This window comes from Hyperolius riggenbachi, chromosome 2 (genome assembly GCF_040937935.1).
Source record: "Hyperolius riggenbachi isolate aHypRig1 chromosome 2, aHypRig1.pri, whole genome shotgun sequence".
Lineage (NCBI taxonomy): Eukaryota > Metazoa > Chordata > Amphibia > Anura > Hyperoliidae > Hyperolius > Hyperolius riggenbachi.
Genome location: NC_090647.1, coordinates 451,966,669 through 451,989,102, shown reverse-complemented (window position 1 = coordinate 451,989,102; position 22,434 = coordinate 451,966,669). Strand labels below are relative to the sequence as shown.

At 45.4% G+C, this 22,434-nt stretch overlaps 1 protein-coding gene across 1 annotated transcript in view; it reads right to left on the bottom strand.

The window, feature by feature from the left end:
- Positions 1–705: 705 nt before the first annotated feature.
- The window catches only part of LOC137546970 (carbohydrate-responsive element-binding protein-like), a 155,233-nt gene continuing 133,504 nt past the window's right edge, over positions 706–22,434 (bottom strand). Inside the window, exons 16-17 of the mRNA XM_068270065.1 lie at positions 8,352–8,481; positions 706–1,102 (exon numbers count right to left, since the gene is read on the bottom strand). Of these exons, the coding sequence (XP_068126166.1) occupies positions 981–1,102; positions 8,352–8,481 (252 nt within the window). The 3' untranslated portion in view covers positions 706–980. The remainder of the gene's footprint in view (positions 1,103–8,351; positions 8,482–22,434) is intronic.

Below are 22,434 nucleotides of genomic sequence, written 5' to 3'. Positions count from 1 at the left end.
GGTACCAATGTTGTTCTTAGACCTGTATATGTACAGCTGAGCACAGTGCATGAGGCAATTCTTTGCTGCTGTATACCTGCACCATGTGTCAAACACAGGCATGCATGTGGTTACAAATGCTGCTACCGGACTGCATTCAATGGAAGCCAGAAGTCAATGGGCGTTAAGCGTTGTGTTCAGCCATCTTTGGGTGTGTCCATCTAACATTTTGGGGGGGTCGTGAGGCGAGTCACAAGGACGTTTCCCAAAACATTTCATGCTGAAAACAATTGGAAATCAGCCTGAGGTTTATGGTGGCCAGCGGATCTCTCTTCGATCAGAGAGAGATCTGTCTTTCGGGCGCCAGATGTATGGGAAGCTTTACATTAATTTTAATTATACCACCATACTACCCCCACGACTTCCAAGATCTTCCAAACAGACAGAATTTTGACTGTCAATCACCTTCAGTACGCCAAAAAGAAAACTATTGGATGACTAACTTAATGGTGACTCCCAAGTATGAGGCTTCAAGTGCACCTGTTTTGTGGATTCATGCTAAAATGACAACTCCTACAGCAATCCATCAATTGTGTATATTCCTTATTACTTGTGTTGGTGTGTCATAACAGCAACACAACTGAAGTCTCAAAAGGTGTGTAAATCACAGACCAAAGTCTTTTTCTTTGTTGAATGTTGTTGTAAAAAAGACTGTAATCTACAGTATATAATACTCTGGCAACAGTTTAGTGAGTTGAACAGACAACATAAAACTCAACAACTGAATGGACAATCATCAAATACAGACATGGAAAACTAGAACAATTTTTAACACTGGGTATATAAAGCAAGAATAGGGAAATAAAACACTGGCTCACAGAGCTCACAATTGCATTTACAGAGCGCAGGCACTTTGTGACTCTTGAGATTATGTTGGCGATGTCCCAGAGCTCCTTATTAAGGCCACTATAGGAAGTCCAGATGGATGATGTCTGGCTTTTCTAGTAGAAGGTATCTCCAATCTCCCCTCTCGTGACTGCTTGCACGGCCTGCTCTGGTATCAGTGATGGATCAGTCAGAATGGACGTAGAGGTGCTAAGCTGGCATAAAGCACTTAATACCGCTGAAATAATACAAAAAAGGTATCAGTAGTTATTCAAGAAGAGTACTAGATGTAATACCATTCTACATGAACTATATTGTGTAAATACAAAAACACCCCTAAAGGATTGCTTTGTGATTTACTCAATAGTGTAGGTTTTTACATTAATTCCTTTGCATCATTGGGTCCACAACCTGTTAACCTTGCTGCAATCAATTACATCTTTGAAGACAATATAACTATATGATTTGGCACTGTTCACTAGTCTGTAGGACTCAGCTGACACTTTTGACCGATGTAAAGGTAAACTCTTGAAGGTCTGGCCAATTGCTTTTGTCTCCTCCTCACCTAATGTCTTACAATGCTTGCAATGGCAGGGTTCTCCCTTAGTGTTTCCTATTTCTGTTGTTCTTTATTAAATTAATATGTACCAGCATTGCTGATATTTGAAACCATACATAAACTGTGTATATATTTTGTACTTGTGTTACTGGATATCCTCATTGTACTGTTGTTGAACTACAGCACTATGAAAGATGCTGGCTGTAACGATCGGTGTCAGCACACAGAGAGAATCTGATTATTGGCGATCTGCAGTATCGCCAAGAATGCAGATATATACCCGATTATTGGCGATCTGCAGAATCACCGATAATACGGATATATTGCTAACCTCTGGACACCCAGCAAAAGAAACACAATAAAGACAGTAAATTCACAGAAGTGTGGAAATATCCACCTCACGGCAATTCCTCAGAGGTGTGGTTACCTCTGAATGGAAACCCTGTGAGTGAGATCCTCTTAACCAGGCAGAGAGAGGAATCTCGACCCCTAGCAGTAATCGTCTGCTTGGGGCAGGCGTCTCGGAGAGGCAAGCCTCAGAGATAACCCTCCAGTGGGAGACGTTCCACTGAAGGGAGAAAGGTCAGACAGGCAAGGGTTTGGCAACAGAGATGGCGACAGCAGTACAGGAGCGGAAGGCAGAAGAGTAATAGGTAATCAGGCAGAGGTCGGCAACAAGGATCAGATAGGCAGAGGTACAATAGTGGAGAGAGAGAGAGTAGTCAAGGATAGCCGGAGTCAAAACACATATATAATATCAAATACAATCCTAACTAAGGTGCGAAATCCTTAGTATCAACACCAGGGCACTGAGCTAAGGTCTGAGCGCTAACACAGAAGTGCATTCACGACAGCAGACAACGTGCTACTGACTAGCAAGTCCTACTTGTAGCAAATGAGCTGCCCTGCGCCGCCCCAGAGCCCCAGCCAATCCCCAGTGGAGATGGAGTCAGCTGACTAGCCTGGTCAGCTGACTCCCCGTCTCGAGGCATAAAGATCCTGCCTCCTTGCGCGCGCGTGCGTGCGTTATGCGACGGGTGAGTGCCGGCGACAGGGACCCCACAGACGGCAACTGCACGGCGGAGTCCGCCGAGCATACGGACTCCGCCGACCGCACAGCCCCGCTCGGCGACACGCCGGCGGTGAGAGTCCAGGAAGCGGAGCCCGCTGTCTCATGCCTGCTGGCAGCGGGTCCGCTATCCCTCATATTGACGCTATATAAATAAATAATAATAATAAAGTCTGTATTACAGATCTTTTTCCTCTTTCTACACAAGTAACAGTTACACTCTACCTGGTGGAGACACATTCAAAGGCATTGTTGAAATACTGTAGAATTTATAGGCCATATTCACAAAAGTTCAGTAAAGTTGCCGTGGGCACAGAATGCACAGTATTTTTTTCTGTCGCTTACGCTGACAAGGCAGAGTGCGTCGCGCAGTCCACATCACCTGGGTTACGTAGGCTGTTTGAGTAATGCACGCTATCAGCGCCTCATAATACGTTGGTGCTTTATAAATCAATAATAATTACAATAATAATATGCAAGTATTATAATGTGCATTACCCTAGCAATGCTGGCATTACCTAGGTAACACGGGTCATGCTGAACTTCACCATATGAACACCTAACAATTTTAGTGATATCTCAAGCCACACATCAGCTGTATGTATTTGTACTTGTACTTGTATTACAGGATGTCATGACTGTACAGTGTCTTTAAATTCTCATCTATATATGTTCCCCGATTTTTGTGTTGTACTTTGTACAATGCTACGGAAGATGTTGGTGCTTTATAAATAAAAACTATAATATTAATGCATATCAACATACGTATGGTAAAATTGCTGTATGATCTCTGTGTGCCCCCCAGAAGTTTGAGGGTATGTGAAATGTTTGAGGACCCCTGGATTAGGTTATAGTTAGGTTCAACATTATCGGTAAATTTATCGATAATGTAATACCGCAATTAAATTGTTATTTACCGTTTTTGTTATCATTGTTGATATTTAACGTTGCGCTTAAATTAGCTCGCATTTTTTTCAAATGTATGCTTAGCACATTACGTAAGGGACATAACAGTACTTTGTCCCTTTCCACATAATTTTCACACCAAAGAAATTGATCAACTGGTGGGAGGATGTGCAAAAAAAAAAAAAGATTAAAAAGGATACCTCAAAAAATAGAACAGAGCGGCTGGGCACATCCAGTAAAAAATGCCACTTTATTAGAAATCACTTAAAAAGTTCCACAATACTACAGCAACAGACCGCTGGGAGAGAGAGCAGGACAAGCATGTAGGAAGTCGACAGCTGTTTCGCACTCTCACAAGGAGTTCTTCATCAGGACAAACGAGCCCCCCAAAAAGACAGTGGGTAGGTTTTGATGATGTGGTGAGCTCCGCCACTTTTAGCGCTATGAGCCCGATTGGCCTGCATACTGACAGCCTATTGGCTGGCCGGGTCAGTGACAACTTCCGGTTTCCAGCTCTTGAAACGCATCGGTGTCCTGGAAGTGCCGGCACGGTGGTTCTGGACGTGCTGCAAAGTCGTCCTGCCTTATCTTTCATGCTCAATGAGTGAGTACACTATTTAAAGGGTATGTTTGGGGGGGCTCGTTTGTCCTGATGAAGCACTCCTTGTGAGAGTGCGAAACAGCTGTCGACTTCCTACATGCTTGTCCCGCTCTCTCTTCCAGCGGTCTGTTGCTGTAGTATTGTGGAACTTTATAAGCGATTTCTAATAAAGTGGCATTTTTTACTAGATGTGCCCAGCCGCTCTCTTCTATTTCTTGAGGTATGTTGGAACTTGCAAGGGCTTAGAGCACTCCAGAGAGCCGTGTCTACTGTCCCTGTGCACCATCCTCCTACTTGGATTAAAAAGGATAGGTGTTTTTTTTTCATTACCTCTCCTGAAAAAGCCAATTGTATAGCAGTAGAACACATTCTGATTGCACAATAGTAGACAATGCGTTACGCAGGTGCTTTCCTGCTTTATGAGAGGCACCTGTTCCATGTCCCCACAGCCACCAGGCACAATCTTTATTGACCTACGGAAGCAGGAAAGCACCTGCTTGTCTACTATTGTGCAGCAAAAATTTCTTCCTATACGATTGGCTTTTTCATCAGGAGAGGTAAGCCAACCACCTATTCTTATTAATCAGTTTTTATAACGCCTCCTCCCACCAGTTGTTACTGTTTACATCTTTATTGAAAGGTTGTAATTGTAGTTTTCTCCTAGTGGGGACTGGAGTTGTATGTTTACTGGTAATCTCCCTCCATCAAGGAGTCTACATCCCAGAGAGCAACCACTGAGGGGCAGTTACCACAACCAAGCAGGAACGGGATTCTCTTGTAGGATATATTAGTGGTTGCATCTGAGAGCAACCCAAAAAGTGTGAGCAACTTTTTATAAGGTGTTACATAACAGTTCACACCATTGGCTCCTAGTCTGTGTTTTTCCTGCTTCCTGGATATCCTGGTTTACCCACTAAGCTGATTTATGTATGATGGCTGTTTTAACAATACTATGAAAATGAAAGGCCAGCAATATACAAAGTGTAACCCGAGATATCATGCATGGGCAGCACAGTGGAGAAATGGTCAGCAAAGTGATTAGCATTCTCCCCCTGTAGCACTAGAATCTCAGGTTTCAGTCCAGGGCACTGTCTGCATGGAATGTGTGTTTCCAGTGGCATAGCAATGGGGGTGCAGAGGTTGCAACCGCGTTGGGGCCCTTGGGCTAGAGGGGCCCTCCCTCAACTGCAGTATTAGCTCTTTATTGGTCCTGTGCTCATAATAATCACTTCTATAGATACTTTGGATAGTGGCAATCATTAAAGAGAATCTGTATTGTTAAAATCGCACAAAAGTAAACATACCAGTGCGTTAGGGGACATCTCCTATTCCCCTCTGTCACAATTTCGCCGCTCCTCGCCGCATTAAAAGTGGTTAAAAACAGTTTTAAAAAGTTTGTTTATAAACAAACAAAATGGCCACCAAAACAGGAAGTAGGTTGATGTACAGTATGTCCACACATAGAAAATACATCCATACACAAGCAGGCTGTATACAGCCTTCCTTTTGAATCTCAAGAGATCATTTGTGTGTTTCTTTCCCCCTGTTCTCATGCACTGAAGTTTCAGGCTGCTCGTTTCTTCCTGCAAACAGCTTTGCCCTTGTCTGTAATTCTTCAGTATGTGAAAGCCCAGCCAGCTCAGAGGATTATTTATCCAGCTTGTAAAAGATAAGAGAGCAGAGAGAAGCTGCCCTAATCTAAATAATACACAGGCAGTGTGCATAGAGGGGCCTGGAAGGGGGAGTTCATAGCAGAACCACAACACTGATGAACTTGGCAGCCTTCCAGACACAGGCTGACAAGTCTGACAGGGGAAAGATACATTGATTTATTACAGAGACTGTGATAGTAGAAAGTCCAGAACAGATTAGAATAGCTTTTGGAACTTGTAGGATAATAAAAAACAGGATGCAATTTTTGTTACGGAGTCTCTTTAAGAAACTGTTCTCCACTCCCTTCTTGTACCTCAAATACTGTAGTTGCCAGTGGCAGGTTTTGGTGCGTGTATCAATTGTTATTGGGGGGCCACAATGTAGAACTTTGCATTGCGGCCCACAGCTCCTTAGTTACGCCACTGTGCGTTTCCTCTCTGTGTTTGCAGGGATTTACACTAGTCACAGCCCAAAAATCAAACTGGTAGGTAATCGTTTTTCACCAAAAATTGGGCCTAGAATGTGGCAACATAACTTAGATCATGAGTCAGCTAGTGATGTGAACTGATAAGTGTACTCAATAAATGTTGTTGTGGGAATTTCAGAACAAAAACAATAACAGTCAGCAAATGCAGTCCAGGCCTCTTGCACACTGCACGCGATTCCGATTCAGATTCCGCTTTTTAATCAGTTTTTACCTCCGATTCAGATTCAGATTTGTAGTGTGCAAGGAGCAAACTGCAAATCTGAATCTGAATCTGAAGTAAAAACAGACTAAAAAGCGGAATCTGAATCTGAATTGCTTGCAGTGTGCAAGAGGCCAGAGCTGTATCACTTCAAGGGGCTCAACACCTGGTCATGAAGTGAGTAGACCCTATAGTACAAGATAAAGTTTGTGGCACTATACGCCACTGTATACAAACGAAAAGCTTTTTCAAATGGTCTAAAATTATCATAATACCTGGATGTAACAGTAAAGCACAGGAGGGTGTCTGTGCTGATCCCCCCCCCTCCCCCACACACACACCTGATGGGGTGTAGCCAGCCCTGGCCAGCTATAGATACAATAAATTCCAAGTTTGTCCAGATAAGCGTTAATCGAACATACAAAGTGGGGTGTATCAAAGAGAGACAGGTGGTCGGAATATTTGCTTGTGATTTGCAAATAAGTGTATCAAAATAACTGATGGCACAGAGAGTCTCTCATATGCCATCGAACACATGCAGTCTGCAAGCAACGGCCCTGCCAGATAGTCATTTTAGACCATTTGAATAAACGCTTAGATTTTATACAGTGATATCCACGATAACCGGCACCATCAATAAGTATATGCTCTTTTATTTTTGCAGAAAATGCATTACAGCAATCCAAGCAACGTTTCAGGGCAGCCGCCCCTTTATCAAGCTATGCTGTCAAATTTGCATATACTTATTGATGGTGCCGGTTATCGTGGATATCACTGTTGAATGACCTGGAGTGCAGCTGGGTTTACCGTGGCACATCACCTTTCTTCGCATTGAGGAGTGCTCCACAATTTACGAATACTTAGATTTTATACAGTGGCATATAGTGCCACAGACTTCTCTTGTAATACATGGTCCAGTCATCTCATTCATGACCACGTGTTGAATTGTACTGCTCCCTGTACAAACTGTCGGCTGTGTTGCACCACTTGAAGGAACTTCAGCATCGAGGACTCCCTTACTTGTTCTAGTTTCACATGCAACAGTCTTCAATGACTATTTCAGGGGGTGAAATGTTGCATAACGTGCATTGCTGTTTTAATGAATTGTTAATGAAAGCGTTAAATGGTGCATGTCTTAACATGTGTATTACTATGTGATGCACATATTCAGTACCTTACTGACTTTTATGTTCAATACTTCAGTAGTTGCACTGTAAACTGCTTCTCAATGCATTAAATTACACGTACTGATGTTCTCTCCCATCTACTCATCATGGTGTGTCTGTGTCCAAGAGTAAGGCCTGGTTCACATTAGCGTTCGCTGTCCGGATTCGCCTGATCAGATCCGGACCGTATACTGTACAAACGGAACGTACGTTCCGCATAGCAAAGCAAAGTCTATGCGGACGTTCACATGCGTACGTTCCGTACAGAACGGAGCTGGATCGGATCCGGACACTTTTCCAACATGCGCTATTTTTCGGGTCCGGATCATCCGGCCAACGCACCCGGACCGGAGCCTGACTGCACCATCCGGAAATGGAAACCAATGGGGAACGGAAAGCACAGAACACACTGGATACAAACACCTGACGTTCTACCCCACTTCCTATGCGTATTCTAGCGGCCATTTCGAATGGGGACACATGGGCCCAGCATTCCTGGAGTGGAACAGCAGTGACTAACGTGCTGGAGCTGTTTGGCAGTATGTCGGAGGTGGAGGTGAGGCCTACACCGCGGAGGACCTGATTTTACAGGTGCACCAGGTGCACCTTCTGCTGACCCCAACAATTTTAATAGTTTTATCGCTATTTTTACAACACGGATCCGGATGGCAGCCTGATGCATTCCTGATGCAATCGGACCGGATCCGGATCGGAGCCGTACGGTTCCGATCCGGATCCGGTCCTGATCCGATCCGGTCCATTTGCATGCCAAAACGAAAGTGTGAATGGGGCCTAACTCTGCACCAACATACATGCTTTGGTAACCCATTCTTCACCATATACTCACTTGGTCTCAGTGCAGGTAGGGAGCAATGCTGGTCCAGCCATTCCAGAGAGGTTTCTCTAAGATCTGTCATACTTGTTGTGGACACCATACGATTAAATGAGTTGAACAAAGGATGGATAAGGAGGCTGAACTATTGCTATGTTAAGGGAAAAGTACTTAAAAATATTTTCATTTTTATAAGTTTATCTTCAATGAACCACCAATGAATGTCCTAATATCATAGATATGGTCTGTAAGTCAGAAATGATTGTGATCACTGTCAGTCAGTATATTGTGCACAATGTCAGTCAGTATGCTGTGCATCATGTCAGTCAGCACAGGTGTTGTTTTATTGGTCTTGCATCACACTAGGTTGTATACTGAACCCGGGTTCTCCTCCTGTTGGGCTCAATATTGAGCCTACTGTGGAAACACCTCTCAACGGGTAACAGTAATCCCCGCCACCAGAAATTCGTGCCTCCATGTGCAAGAAAAAAAGATCAGCAATCTTCCACTTCAGCAAAACAACACATGAGCACCGATGATGTGGCCATTTAATCCACTTGTCATAAAAGATACAGTGGGTTGCAAAAGTATTCAGCCCCCTTGAAGTTTTCCACATTTTGTCATATTACTGCCACAAACATGAATCAATTTTATTGGAATTACACATGAAAGACCAACACAAAGTGGTGTATACACACCGGCGTACCTACCGGGGATGTGACCCCCTCAGCCGCAGGGGGGCCCGGGGCCGCTCAGGGGCCCGCTCACTGTGCGCGGGGGGAGCGCTGCCGCCCGCCTGATTCTGTACCCCCCAGCAAGGTGCTCAACTGGCCGCAGCGTCTAATAGACGCTGTGCCAGTTCATTCCCCGCAGCCCCGCTCTGGCAGCCTGCATATTCCTCCGGCAGGCAGAGCAGGGCTACGGCAAGATGGCTGCCGAAGAAGCCCTGCACTGGAGACTATTTGTGTCTCCAGTACAGGGCTTCGGGCCCCATCTTGCCGTAGCCCTGCACTCTGCCTGTCAGACTCAGCGCGGGAGATGTGCTGCAGTGAACAGGAGCATCGTCGCTGGAGGAGCTGCGCACCAGAGGCCGGGAGAGACTCCTGACAGGTAAGGGAATTGTTTTTTTTTTTTTTTTTTACAGGGGCATTTTTTTTTCTGGTGCCTGCTGCCCACATTGCGATATTCTGGTAACTGCTGCCCACATTGCGATATTCTGGTAACTGCTGCCCACATTGCGATATTCTGGTAACTGCTGCCCACATTGCGATATTCTGGTAACTGCTGCCCACATTGCGATATTCTGGTGCCTGCTGCCCACATTGCGATATTCTGGTGCCTGCTGCCCACATTGCGATATTCTGGTGTCTGCTGCCCACATTGCGATATACTGATAACTGCTGCCCACATTGCGATATTCTGGTGCCTGCTGCACACATTGCAATATTCTGGTGCCTGCTGCCCACATTGCAATATTCTGGTGTCTGCTGCCCACATTGCGATATTCTGGTGCCTGCTGCCCACATTGCGATATTCTGGTGCCTGCTGCCCACATTGCGATATTCTGGTGTCTGCTGCCCACATTGCGATTTTCTGGTGTCTGCTGCCCACATTGCGATATTCTGGTAACTGCTGCCCACATTGCGATATTCTGGTGCCTGCTGCCCACATTGCGATATTCTGGTGTCTGCTGCCCACATTGCAATATTCTGGTGCCTGCTGCCCACATTGCGATATTCTGGGGTCTGCTGCCCACATTGCGATATTCTGGTGCCTGCTGCCCACATTGCGATATTCTGGTGCCTGCTGCCCACATTGCGATATTCTGGTGCCTGCTGCCCACATTGCAATATTCTGGTAACTGCTGCCCACATTGTGATATTCTGGTGTATGCTGCCCACATTGCGATATTCTGGTGCCTGCTGCCCACATTGCAATATTCTGGTGTATGCTGCCCACATTGCGATATTCTGGTGTATGCTGCCCACATTGCGATATTCTGGTGCCTGCTGCCCACATTGCGATATTCTGGTGCCTGCTGCCCACATTGCGATTTTCTGGTGTCTGCTGCCCACATTGCGATTTTCTGGTGTATGCTGCCCACATTGCGATATTCTGGTGTATGCTGCCCACATTGCGATATTCTGGTGCCTGCTGCCCACATTGCAATATTCTGGTGTCTGCTGTCCACATTGCGATATTCTGGTGCCTGCTGCCCACATTGCAATATTCTGGTGCCTGCTGCCCACATTGCGATTTTCTGGTGTCTGCTGCCCACATTGCGATATTCTGGTGCCTGCTGCCCACATTGCGATATTCTGGTGCCTGCTGCCCACATTGCGATATTCTGGTAACTGCTGCCCACATTGCGATTTTCTGGTGTATGCTGCCCACATTGCGATTTTCTGGTAACTGCTGCCCACATTGCGATTTTCTGGTGATTGCTGCCCACATTGCGATTTTCTGGTGACTGCTGCCCACATTTCGATTTTCTGGTGACTGCTGCCCACATTTCGATTTTCTGGTGTCTGCTGCCCACATTGCAATTTTCTGGTGAACGCTGCCCACATTACGATTTTCTGGCCCACATTACGATTTTCTGGTGAACACTGCCCACGTTACGATTGTCTGGTGAATGCTGTCCACGTTACGATTTTCTGGTTAACGCTGCCCACATTACGATTTTCTGGTGAACGCTGCCCACATTATGATTTTCTGGCCCACATTACGATTTTCTGGTGAACCCTACCTACGTTACGATTGTCTGGTGAATGCTGTCCACGTTACGATTTTCTGGTTAACGCTGCCTACATTACGATTTTCTGGTGAACTCTGCCCACATTACGATTTCCTGGCCCACATTACGATATTCTGGTGAACGCTGCCCACATTACGATATTCTGGTGAACGCTGCCCACATTACGATTGTCTGGTGAATGCTGTCCACGTTACAATTTTCTGGTGACTGCTGCCCACGTTACAATTTTCTGGTGACTGCTGCCCACGTTACAATTTTCTGGCCCACATTACGATTTTCTGGTGAACTCTGCCTACATTACAATTTTCTGGCCCACATTACGATTGTCTGGTGAAATGCTGCCCACTCTACAATTAATTTACAGTGAAACGCTGCCCCATTACGATTATTTGGCACCTAATTGGCGGGGGCCCCATCCAAATATTCGCAGGGGGGGGGCCCATCCAAATATTCGCAGGGGGGCCCAGTGATTTCTAGTTACGCCCCTGTGTATACATGAGAAGTGGAACGAAAATCATACATGATTCCAAACATTTTTTACAAATAAATAACTGCAAAGTGGTGTGTGCATAATTATTCGGCCCCCTTTGGTCTGAGTGCAGTCAGTTGCCTATAGACATTGCCTGATGAGTGCTAATGACTAAATAGAGTGCGCCTGTGTGTAATCTAATGTCAGTACAAATACAGCTGCTCTGTGAGGGCCTCAGAGGTTGTCTAAGAGAATATTGGGAGCAAAAACACTGTGAAGTCCAAAGAACACACAAGACAGGTCAGGGATCAAGTTATTGAGAAATTTAAAGCAGGCTTAGGCTACAAAAAGATTTCCAAAGCCTTGAACATCCCACGGAGCACTGTTCAAGCGATCATTCAGAAATGGAAGGAGTATTGCACAACTGTAAACCTACCAAGACAAGGCCATCCACCTAAACTCACAGGCCGAACAAAGAGAGCGCTGATCAGAAATGCAGTCAAGAGGCCCATGGTGACTCTGGATGAGCTGCAGAGATCTACAGCTCAGGTGGGAGACTCTGTCCATAGGACAACTATTAGTCATGCACTGTACAAAGTTGGCCTTTATGGAAGAGTGGCAAGAAGAAAGGCATTGTTAACAGAAAGTCTCATTTGCAGTTTGCCACAAGCCATGTGGGGGACACAGCAACCATGTGGAAGAAGGTGCTCTGGTCAGATGAGACCAAAATTGAACTTTTTGGCCAAAATGCAAAAGGCTATGTGTGGCGGAAAACTAACACTGAACATCACTCTGAACACATCATCCCCACTGTCAAATATGGTGGTGGCAGCATCATGCTCGGGGGTGCATCTCTTCAGCAGGGACAGGGAAGCTGGTCAGAGTTGATGGGAAGATGGATGGAGCCAAATACAGGGCAATCTTGGAAGAAAACCTCTTGGAGTCTGCAAAAGACTTGAGACTGGGGCGGAGGTTCACCTTCCTGCAGGACATGTCCTCAATTCACTAAGCTTAACTCCTGTGTTTAATAACTCTTCTGAGCTGTTTTACAGTTATCGCCATGGTGATATAATTGTGATAACTGTAAAACAGCTCAGAAGAGTTATTAAAGACAGGAGTTAAGCTTAGTGAATTGAGGCCAATGAACCTAAACATAAAGCCAGGACAACAATGGAATGGTTTAAAACAAAACATAACTATGTGTTAGAATGGCCCAGTCAAAGTCCAGATCTAAATCCAATTGAGAATCTGTGGCAAGATCTGAAAACTGCTGTTCACAAACGCTGTCCATCTAATCTTTTTTTTTTTTTTTTTTTTCCTTTCTTTCTTTTTTTTTTTTTTTTTTTTTTTTTCTTTCCCTTTATTAAACTCAACGTATTATCATGCCCGGACTTCCATCAACATGACTTCACAGCCGTGCTCCTGTGTCCCTGGGCGCATCTTCACATCATAGTCTGAATCCACTTATATAGACATAACACAACAGCAACAACAACAACAACAAAAAAAAGAAGAAAAATCACACGAGGAAAAATATTATAGTAGAATAGAATAAAATAAAAATAAACAAATAAAAAAAAAAAAAAAAAAATAACAACCACCAAAAAAAAAAAAAAAAAAAAGAATGCCCTCACCGGTCTTATAGGTATATGAGAGGAAAAGCTACTAGGAATGGGTGCAAATCCAGCCGCTGAGTGTGAATCCCTGAAAGATTGATGCATTACACCACTTATAGTATCTCACAATATTTGCAGGGAAAATCGGAACCATAAATCGGAATCAGAATCGGAAACCGGATCTGCAGTGTGCAGGGGAACCCCACACTGCAGCCGCTACTACAACAGCTCTAAAATATCAATGCTGCACTGTGAGTACCTCCTTTCCCCTTTCTTTTTCCCTTCTCTTCTCCTTTGTAATTAACACCATTGTGATATAAGCCTTAGATAGGGCTGCACAGTTTTTCGGTTTAAAACCCAAACCGCGGTTCGCGACAAGACGACCCAGCAATCGCCAACATCCTCGGCCCTTGCCCGGCTCGCCGCCCGCACCCGGCCAGAAGCAGCGAACATGCACTAGTGCCAATGAGCGGGGGGCGGACCCCCCCGAGCGAGCGGCCGGGCACACACAGCCCCCCCAAACCGCCAGACAGCGACGGAACGACGGCAGGCGGAGCCGCACACTCTGTACAGCCCCGCCCCCCGCCGCCCCACCGCCACCCAGCAGCCGGCAAGCCGCGCACGCCCGCCCGCGCGGACCCCCCCCGCCCACCAACACACCCCCACCGCTCCCGGCCAACCCGCACACAGCGGGGCTATACACAAGCGCACAGACAGCGGACCAGGCAGTGCAGGCACTATGAAAACTGCAAACACCAGATCGTCCCAACACGAACCGCCCTCCCTCCGCCCCCACATGACCACCCCCCGCCCAGGGTAATGCACACACAGCTAAATGGTCTGACAGAGCCCACCACAGCTGGGCTCCACCCCCCCTCACCACCATCACACATTCCCTGTTGAATGTTCAGACCCCTGCCAACAACCCGACAGACCCTGACCCCGCCCTCCCCTCATACATACATATATATATGAATTTGGGGAAGAAAAAAAAATTGGAATCGCAGAGAGAAAAAGAAAATCGCAACTTCAATCTTTCCCCCAAAAACGTGCAGCCACAGCGTTGGATATTAAAAACCCGATAGTGGTAACTGTTACTATAACTACTAAACAGCTGTGCCGCACCCAATTTTACATTTCGCGCTCAGCAAGTAACACTTAAGAGAGGAAAAAACAAACAATAACACAACAGGGAGTAAGGTATTTGCTTCTTTAATGACCTCCTTACTAACAACACAGCAATATAAAGAGTCGTAATCCCTCTAGACATAAGTTTCTAAATTGTCCCGCAATTGCTTTATCGCCCGTAACTCATCTCTCTCCGGTTCTACGTCCTTCCCCGATTCTACATTCAAGAAGGATAACATCCTGCAGCGCCATTCTGCAAAACATGGAAGTATATCATCTTTCCACCTATCTATTATCATTTTCCTGGCAACCAATGAGCAACTATATAAAATATTTTTTAGATCGTTCTCTATATTCAATCTAGTCTGGCCAAATAAGGCAAAAATCTCGTCATTCACAAAATCTGGGCTGTAATATTTCTTAATAAAGGCTTCTATCTCCTTCCAAAAACCACAAAGTTTATAACACTCCCAAAACCAATGTTTATAAGATCGGCTTGGGGCTCCACACCTCCAGCAACCACTCTTTTCCCAGCTTCTTTGTTCATCCATTTTTCTGGGGATACAATACCACCTGGAGACCAACTTATATTGGGTTAACTGGACATTAGTGCTGGCTGGTAACCAAATGTCTTTATATACTCTGTTCCAGTCTATGTCATTCATCCTAATACCCAATTCTCTTTCCCACATATGTACCCCTCTGCTTCTTCCAGAGTCTCCTTCCTGACTTAGGAAGTTATAAAGCGTACCTAACCCCTTTTTGGGGATAGTACCATTGTTAACAAGCGATTCAAACTTATTTAAAGTTGTTCCAAAGGGGACTCTCTTTTGGGCTGTCCTTAGGTAGTTACTTACTTGGAGTTTCCCTAGCACAGTTGAAGGTATGGTCTTTTCATTTAACAAATCTATTATCTTGATATCTTTGATAAGTCCATTCAGTGTAAACCATCCTAAAGACTGCCCCGGTATAAAGTCTGGGTTGTCTCTTAAGGTTTGGAGTGGTGTTTGCCTCTTTTTTCCATTATGTTTAATTAGTTCTAGCATTATTTTCAACATTGGTTTAATGAAGGGGTGAGATGTACTTCCCATCAGTTTACTAAGGTTACTCTTATTCCAAGAGAAGATCAAGCCGAAGTTCACCCACGATGCCTCCATTTCTACCCACCACTTCCTCTCGCCTATGCATCCCCATTCCAGGATTCGCTTAAGAAGGTTAGCAGTGTGATACCGAGCCATATCGGGAGCTGCCAAACCTCCCGCTTCTTTACTTTTCGTAAGATAATGATAGGCGATTCTGGGAGTTTTGTTGAGCCATATAAACCTTTGGAACAGCCTGTGCAATGACCGGAACCATGCCTGGGGAATATCAACTGGGATGTTTTGTATCAAAAAAAGAATCTTTGGGAGAAGGAAAGTCTTAATAATTGCTACCCTGCCTATACTGTTAAATATTGGTTTATTCCAGGATTCTAGAGAATCCGAACTAGACTTGATTATATCTTTAAAATTAGCAGAAAATAATGCTTCTGGGTTGCTACAAACCTTCGTTCCCAAGTAGGTGATCTCATTTTTCTCCCATTTTAGATCGGCGAGAGAACTTATCTTCCCAACTATTTCCTTACTACAGCCTATGTTTAAGAGTTGCGTCTTTTTCTCGTTTAATTTGTAATTAGAACAGAGAGAGAAATCCGCCAGGATTTTTAGCGCTTCCCTTGTGGAGGCATATGGGTCCGTCAAGGTTAGAATCAAGTCATCTGCATAGACCTGCTGTTTAATTTCTACACCTCCCACAATCAGCCCTCTAATCTGTCCATTATCCTGAATAGCTCGTATTAGTACCTCCATGGCAAAATTAAATAAAAGAGGGGACAGAGGGCAACCCTGACGGACTCCATTTGATATCTTAAAATCTTTTGTTAATTGCCCATTAATGTTGATACAGGCTGACTGGTTTATATAGAGTTGCCTAATTCCATCAATAAATTTATCCCCTAGATTGAATCGGGATAAGACCGCAAAAAGAAAATCCCTTGATAGCCTATCAAGCTGTCCATCTAATCTGACTGAGCTGGAGCTGTTTTGCAAAGAATGGGCAAGGATTTCAGTCTCTAGATGTGCAAAGCTGGTAGAGACATACCCTAAAAGACTGGCAGCTGTAATTGCAGCAAAAGGTGGTTCTACAAAGTATTGACTCAGGGGGCTGAATAATTACGCACACCCCACTTTGCAGTTATGTATTTGTAAAAAATGTTTGGAATCATGTATGATTTTCTTTCCACTTCTCACATGTACACCACTTTGTATTGGTCTTTCATGTGAAATTTCAATAAAATTGATGCATGTTTGTGGCAGTAATGTGACAAAATGTGGAAAACTTCAAGGGGGCCGAATACTTTTGCAACCCACTGTATGTAGACAGCAATACAGTTCACATGAAGGAAATGCGATACTTCACCAGTCTGATGACCCACACACAGTTAGCTCACGGATGATCCAACAATTGTTTCAAACCTCACTGGTGCTTGTTCACGGATGCTGTGGCTTACATGGCAGCTATGTGAAAACACGCCACAGTATGTTCAAGCAGTGTATAAGTACACGCCTCTGTTCAGCCTTCTCCCCTCATTGGTCCAGTTGCAGGAAGTGCCGCCCTTCCTCTCTGCTGACGGGCTGCGCTGCAACCCACAAGCCCTAAAGCGAAGAGACCTTACCAAGGTAACGGGCAGAAACTGCCCGATTGGTGTGTGCCACGCAATCCCCCACGAAATTTGCAGCAGGATACAATAGTGCACGTCATCCATAGGGGCTAGAACTCCTCCCTGACCTGGAACAAGGGTTGACAGGCCAAACACAACATACTCAAGGGAATTAAAGGGGTAGCATCTAAATTGCATATAAATACTTAAGTACTAAAGTTGGAATATAAAGGCAAGAGCAATGAAAAAAAATCATCAAACCTACAAATTTACAGTGACTTCAAGGGTTACCCCTACCCACCCCCACCCACAAGCCAATTCCCACACACCTATTTCTCCAAGAATACACATAACTCATTCCTATCATTGAACCCAAGCTGTAGCTTCAGTTCTCAAGATTCAATAGGATTCCCTTTGAGACAAAATTTTGTCCCGATCACCTCCCCTCCTGGGGACTCCCACGGCGATCAAACCGACTATTCTCAGGTGGGATGGATCGCCGTGGTGGTTGTCCAAAAAGTGCTGAACCAATTTGGGAACGCCTCCCTCACCCTTATTGATTGCTCTTACATGTTCCACCAAACGTTCCCTCATTGGACGTGTGGTTTACCCTATGTAAAAATACGCACAAAGACACAGGAGAGCATAGACTACAAACTCGGTCCTACATGTGATGAAACTCTTAATTTGGAAATGGACTGATCCCAACCTTATATTGTTGGTTTTTAGCACATGACTGCATGTGGAACAATGCCCACATTGAAAATTTGCACCAGGTCTGCGACCATCAAGCCATGTATGAGACCAGGGCCGAGCCTGGGCGGGTGCAAGGCACCCAGGCGCCCGTCTCTGAGAGGCGCCGCCCGGCCGTTGCTCTCCCTCTGTGGCCGCCGCTCTCTCCCTCCATCTAGCCGCCGGCGCCTCGTCAGACCTCGAGCACGCCGCAATGGTATGCGGAAGTGACATCACTTCCGCATATAGAGCGGGTGCGTCCGGCGCCCTCTTACTGGTCGGGTCGCCCGCTGATCGAGGTCTGACGCTGCTGCAAGGTGAGGGGGGTAGCGGCGGCTAGGGGGGGTCCCTTTCACTCACTCACTCAACTGGGTCCCTATACCCCTGGATCCATATACTGGGCACATATACCCCCTGGCTCCATATACTGGGCACATATACCCCTGGCTCCATATACTGGGCACATATACCCCCTGGCTCCATATACTGGGCACATATACCCCCTGGCTCCATATACTGGGCACATATACTCCCTGGCTCCATATACTGGGCACATATACCCCCTGGCTCCATATACTGGGCACATATACCCCCTGGCTCCATATACCGGGCACACTGGCTGTTTGTCGTTATGTGCATTTACTGGTGAAAAGCGTCTCTTGTTAAGTGCATTTACTGGTGAAAAGCGGTCTCTTGTTAAGTGAATTTACTGGTGAAAAGCTGTCTCTTGTTAAGTGCATTTACTGGTGAAAAGCTGTCTCTTGTTAAGTGCATTTACTGGTGAAAAGCTGTCTCTTGTTAAGTGCATTTACTGGTGAAAAGCTGTCTCTTGTTAAGTGCATTTACTGGTGAAAAGCTGTCTCTTATTATGTGCATTTACTGGTGAAAAGCTCTCTTATTATGTGCATTTACTGGTGAAAAGCTGTCTCTTGTTATGTGCATTTACTGGTGAAAAGCGGTCTCTTGTTATGTGCATTTACTGGTGAAAAGCTGTCTCTTATGTGCATTTACTGGTGAAAAGCTGTCTGTCATTATATGCATTTACTGGTGAAACGCTGTCTCTTATGTGCATTTAGTGGGGAAATTTTGTCAGTAAAAATCTTTTGTCAGTAAATTTTTAGGTATTTGTCTGTAAAAAATAACGTGAAAGGTTGGCAACACTGGCAGGCTGCGCGGCACAACGGGAAAGATACAGGCAGCCCACCTCACGCTTGGGCTTGGCTGGGGGAGGAGCCAATGACAGCGAGCAAGAGTAGGGTGGCCGCATGCAGCCATAAATACGCAGTGTGTGACTGCTTCGCACTAGCAGAGCATCTCAGCCTGAGTCAGTCCAGAGACTAGCAGGCTCGCAGGCAGCCAAAGCCAGCCAGGAGCAGACCCATGGAAGAGGGGTAGGAATGGGGTATCACATGCATGCGTAAAGAGGTGGAAAGTGTGAGTGTGATTAGGCAGGACATGGGTGTGGTTATGTGGTTGGGCGTGGTTAATTTAACCACTCCCATAGGCGCCAGAGAAAATCTTGCACCCAGGTGCCAGGCACCCCAGGCTCCCCCCTGTATGAGACTGTTGCCTCACAAATTCACTTTGAGTTAGCATGGAGCCCAGGGTATTACCCTGTCGGAAGGACATAATTGGGGGCTGTAGTACCTTGGGACCTAATCTTTCATCCTGTTCTAGTAAGTGCCAATTCCTCAGAATGCTCTCATGAATTTTACTTGACATTGGGGAAAAGTCAAACACAAATGCAAATGTGTCATCACGCTGTCTCTGACTACTCTTTAGGGTCCCAATCTGCTGATGTCCCGTACCTTTTCCAAAGCCTGTTCTAATTCAAAAGCATCGTACCCTCTCTCTAGGAAACGATCGTACATCTCACTTGCCTGAGTCTCAAAGTCATCATTTTTGGAATTGTTCCTTTTTAATCTCAAAAATTTACTATATGGGACAGAGGTCTTGACATGGTTTGGATGATAGCTGGAACAATGCAGGACCGAGTTTGTAGCTGTGCTCTTCCTATGTGCTTTGGTGATTATCGTCCCCCCCGAACCTTGATGCTGAGGTCAAGGAAAGTGACCTGTTGATCACCCCATTCGCCTGTGAATTTCATATTCATCTCATTTTGGTGCAGATACTCCAAAAAGGAGTTAAAGCGGTCCCTGGTGGACCTCCAAATGACCAACACATCGTCCACGTACCTGGACCATGCCCTCAAATCACATCTATAGGGGTTTCGTTCCCCATAGATGTACACTGCCTCCCATTTTGCGAGGAAAATGTTTGCAAAAGTTGGAGCTACCTACGGCCCCATTGCCATCCCGGCTATTTGTTTAAACCACTCCCCTCCAAATCTGAATGCATTATGATCCAGTACGAATTGAAGACACCTTCCTAAAAATTTGGTTTCAAACCGATCAACGCGTTTCGTTGCATTAAGCATCTGAAGTGCTGCCTCCACCCCCATTTTTTGTGGTATCCTTTTGTACAGGTTAACCACATCAATGGAGGCGAGGCTGTCACCTTCATGCCAAACCATTTGTTCCACAATCTGGAGGACATATGTTGTGTCCTTCAGATAGGAGGGAATGTGGTCGAGTAGAGGTCGGAGGGCTTGGACCAGGTACTTTGAGAGGGGCTCCGTTACGGATCCCCTCCCTGAGACAATGGGTCGGCCCGGGGGGTCCACCAGGGACTTATGGACCTTAGGCAAAAAGTAGATGACAGGTCTTTTTGGGAACTGGGGGAACAAATCATTTCCCAACTTAGGGTCAAGAAAGCCTTGTTGTACCCCAGATCTCAAAAGGTTTCTCAACTTTTGTTGGTACTGAAAAGTGGGGTCAGCCTTCAATTTGACATAGGTAGAACTATCCTCAAGCTGCCTCAAGGCCTCCCTTACATAGCTGTCCACTCTCATCACAGCAATGTTACCCCCCTTGTCCTCTTTTTTTAATTGTGAGATCGGGTGAGATCTCAACCATTTCACTGCTTTCCATTCAGAAGCAGAGAAGTTTCGTTTATCTTCCAGATAAATAATTGCTTTAATATCCTGCAGGACTTGTTTTTGGAAGGTATCCAAACCTGAACCTGCCATTGGAGGGAAAGGGGCAACAGATTTACAGACATGATAGTTCAATACATTCCCCAGTTTGGTTGTATCTTCTGTATGACTTTCCGCAAAGAGGGTTTGTAGTTCATTAAGAGCGACACAGTCGCCAAAAGACCAATTTGGTTGAAAGCCAAGATTCCAAATTCCCTCCCTCACTGGGGTTTCACCTCCTGCTCCATAAAGCCTATAGATGTTCATCTTGCATATACTTTTATGGAGATCAATCTCGAATCTTGTGAAATCAAATGAACCAGTGACCACAAAGTTCAAGCCCTTCTGCAAGACCTCAATGCATGATTGTGAAAGTTCCACCCCCGATAGATTTCTGACACGCAAAGTGTCAGATGCCATTGCCATGTGCAAGAAAACAAGATCAACAATCTTCCACTTCAGCAAAACAACACATGGGCATCGATGATGTGGTAACCATTTAATCCACTTGTGATAAAAAAATATGTTAGCCCACGGATGATCCAACAATTGTTTCACACCTCACTGGTGCTTGTTCACGGATACTGTGGCTTACATGGCGGCTATATAAAAACACGCCGCACTATGTTCAGGCTGTGTATAAATACACGCCTTTGTTCAGCCTTCTCCTCTCATTGGTCCAGTTGCAGGAAGCGCCGCCCCTCCTCTCTGCTGACTGGCCGCGCTGCCTCAGCGCGCACAGACGTCACTACGGAGGTTATCCCCCTGTTGAGTTCAATATTGAGCCTACAGTGGTGTGTTATATCTGACAGCAGCATTGTGTCATTATACAATATATTGCATTTAGAGTGATTGTTTCATATGCAGCAGGGATCATGTTGGAACATTTATTAGTTATTTTTTAAATCGTTTTATTCTTTATTGAATCATCAATATTGTGATTATTATTATACCTAATGTTGAATAAAGATTTTTGTTATATTTTTTTCAAAATTTCTACCATATAATTGCTCTTGTTTTGAGCAGTAGTACACACGGTTATTTGGTTGAGGTGTTGCAGACACATTCCAGAAACTGTCAGTCAGTATACTGTGCACCATGTCAGTCAGTACGCTGTGCACCATGTCAGTCAGTAAACTGTGCACCATGCCAGTCAGTACGCTGTGTACCATGTCAGTCAGTACGCTGTGCACCATGTCAGTCAGTATATTGTGCAGCATGTCATTCAGTACGCTGTGCACCATGTCAGTCAGTACGCTGTGCACCATGCCAGTCAGTACGCTGTGCACCATGCCAGTCAGTACGCTGTGCACCATGCCAGTCAGTACGCTGTGCACCATGTCAGTTAGTACGCTGTGCACCATGTCAGTCAGTATATTGTGAAGCATGTCAGTCGGTACGCTGTGCAGCATGTCAGTCAGTATGCTGTGCACCATGTCAGTCAGTACGCTGTGCACCATGTCAGTCAGTACACTGTGCACCATGTCGGTCAGTACGCTGTGCACCATGTCAGTCAGTACACTGTGCACCATGTACGCTGTGCACCATGTCAGTCAGTACACTGTGCACCATGTCAGTCAGTACGCTGTGCACCATGTCAGTCAGTACACTGTGCACCATGTCAGTCAGTACACTGTGCACCATGTCAGTCAGTACACTAGAG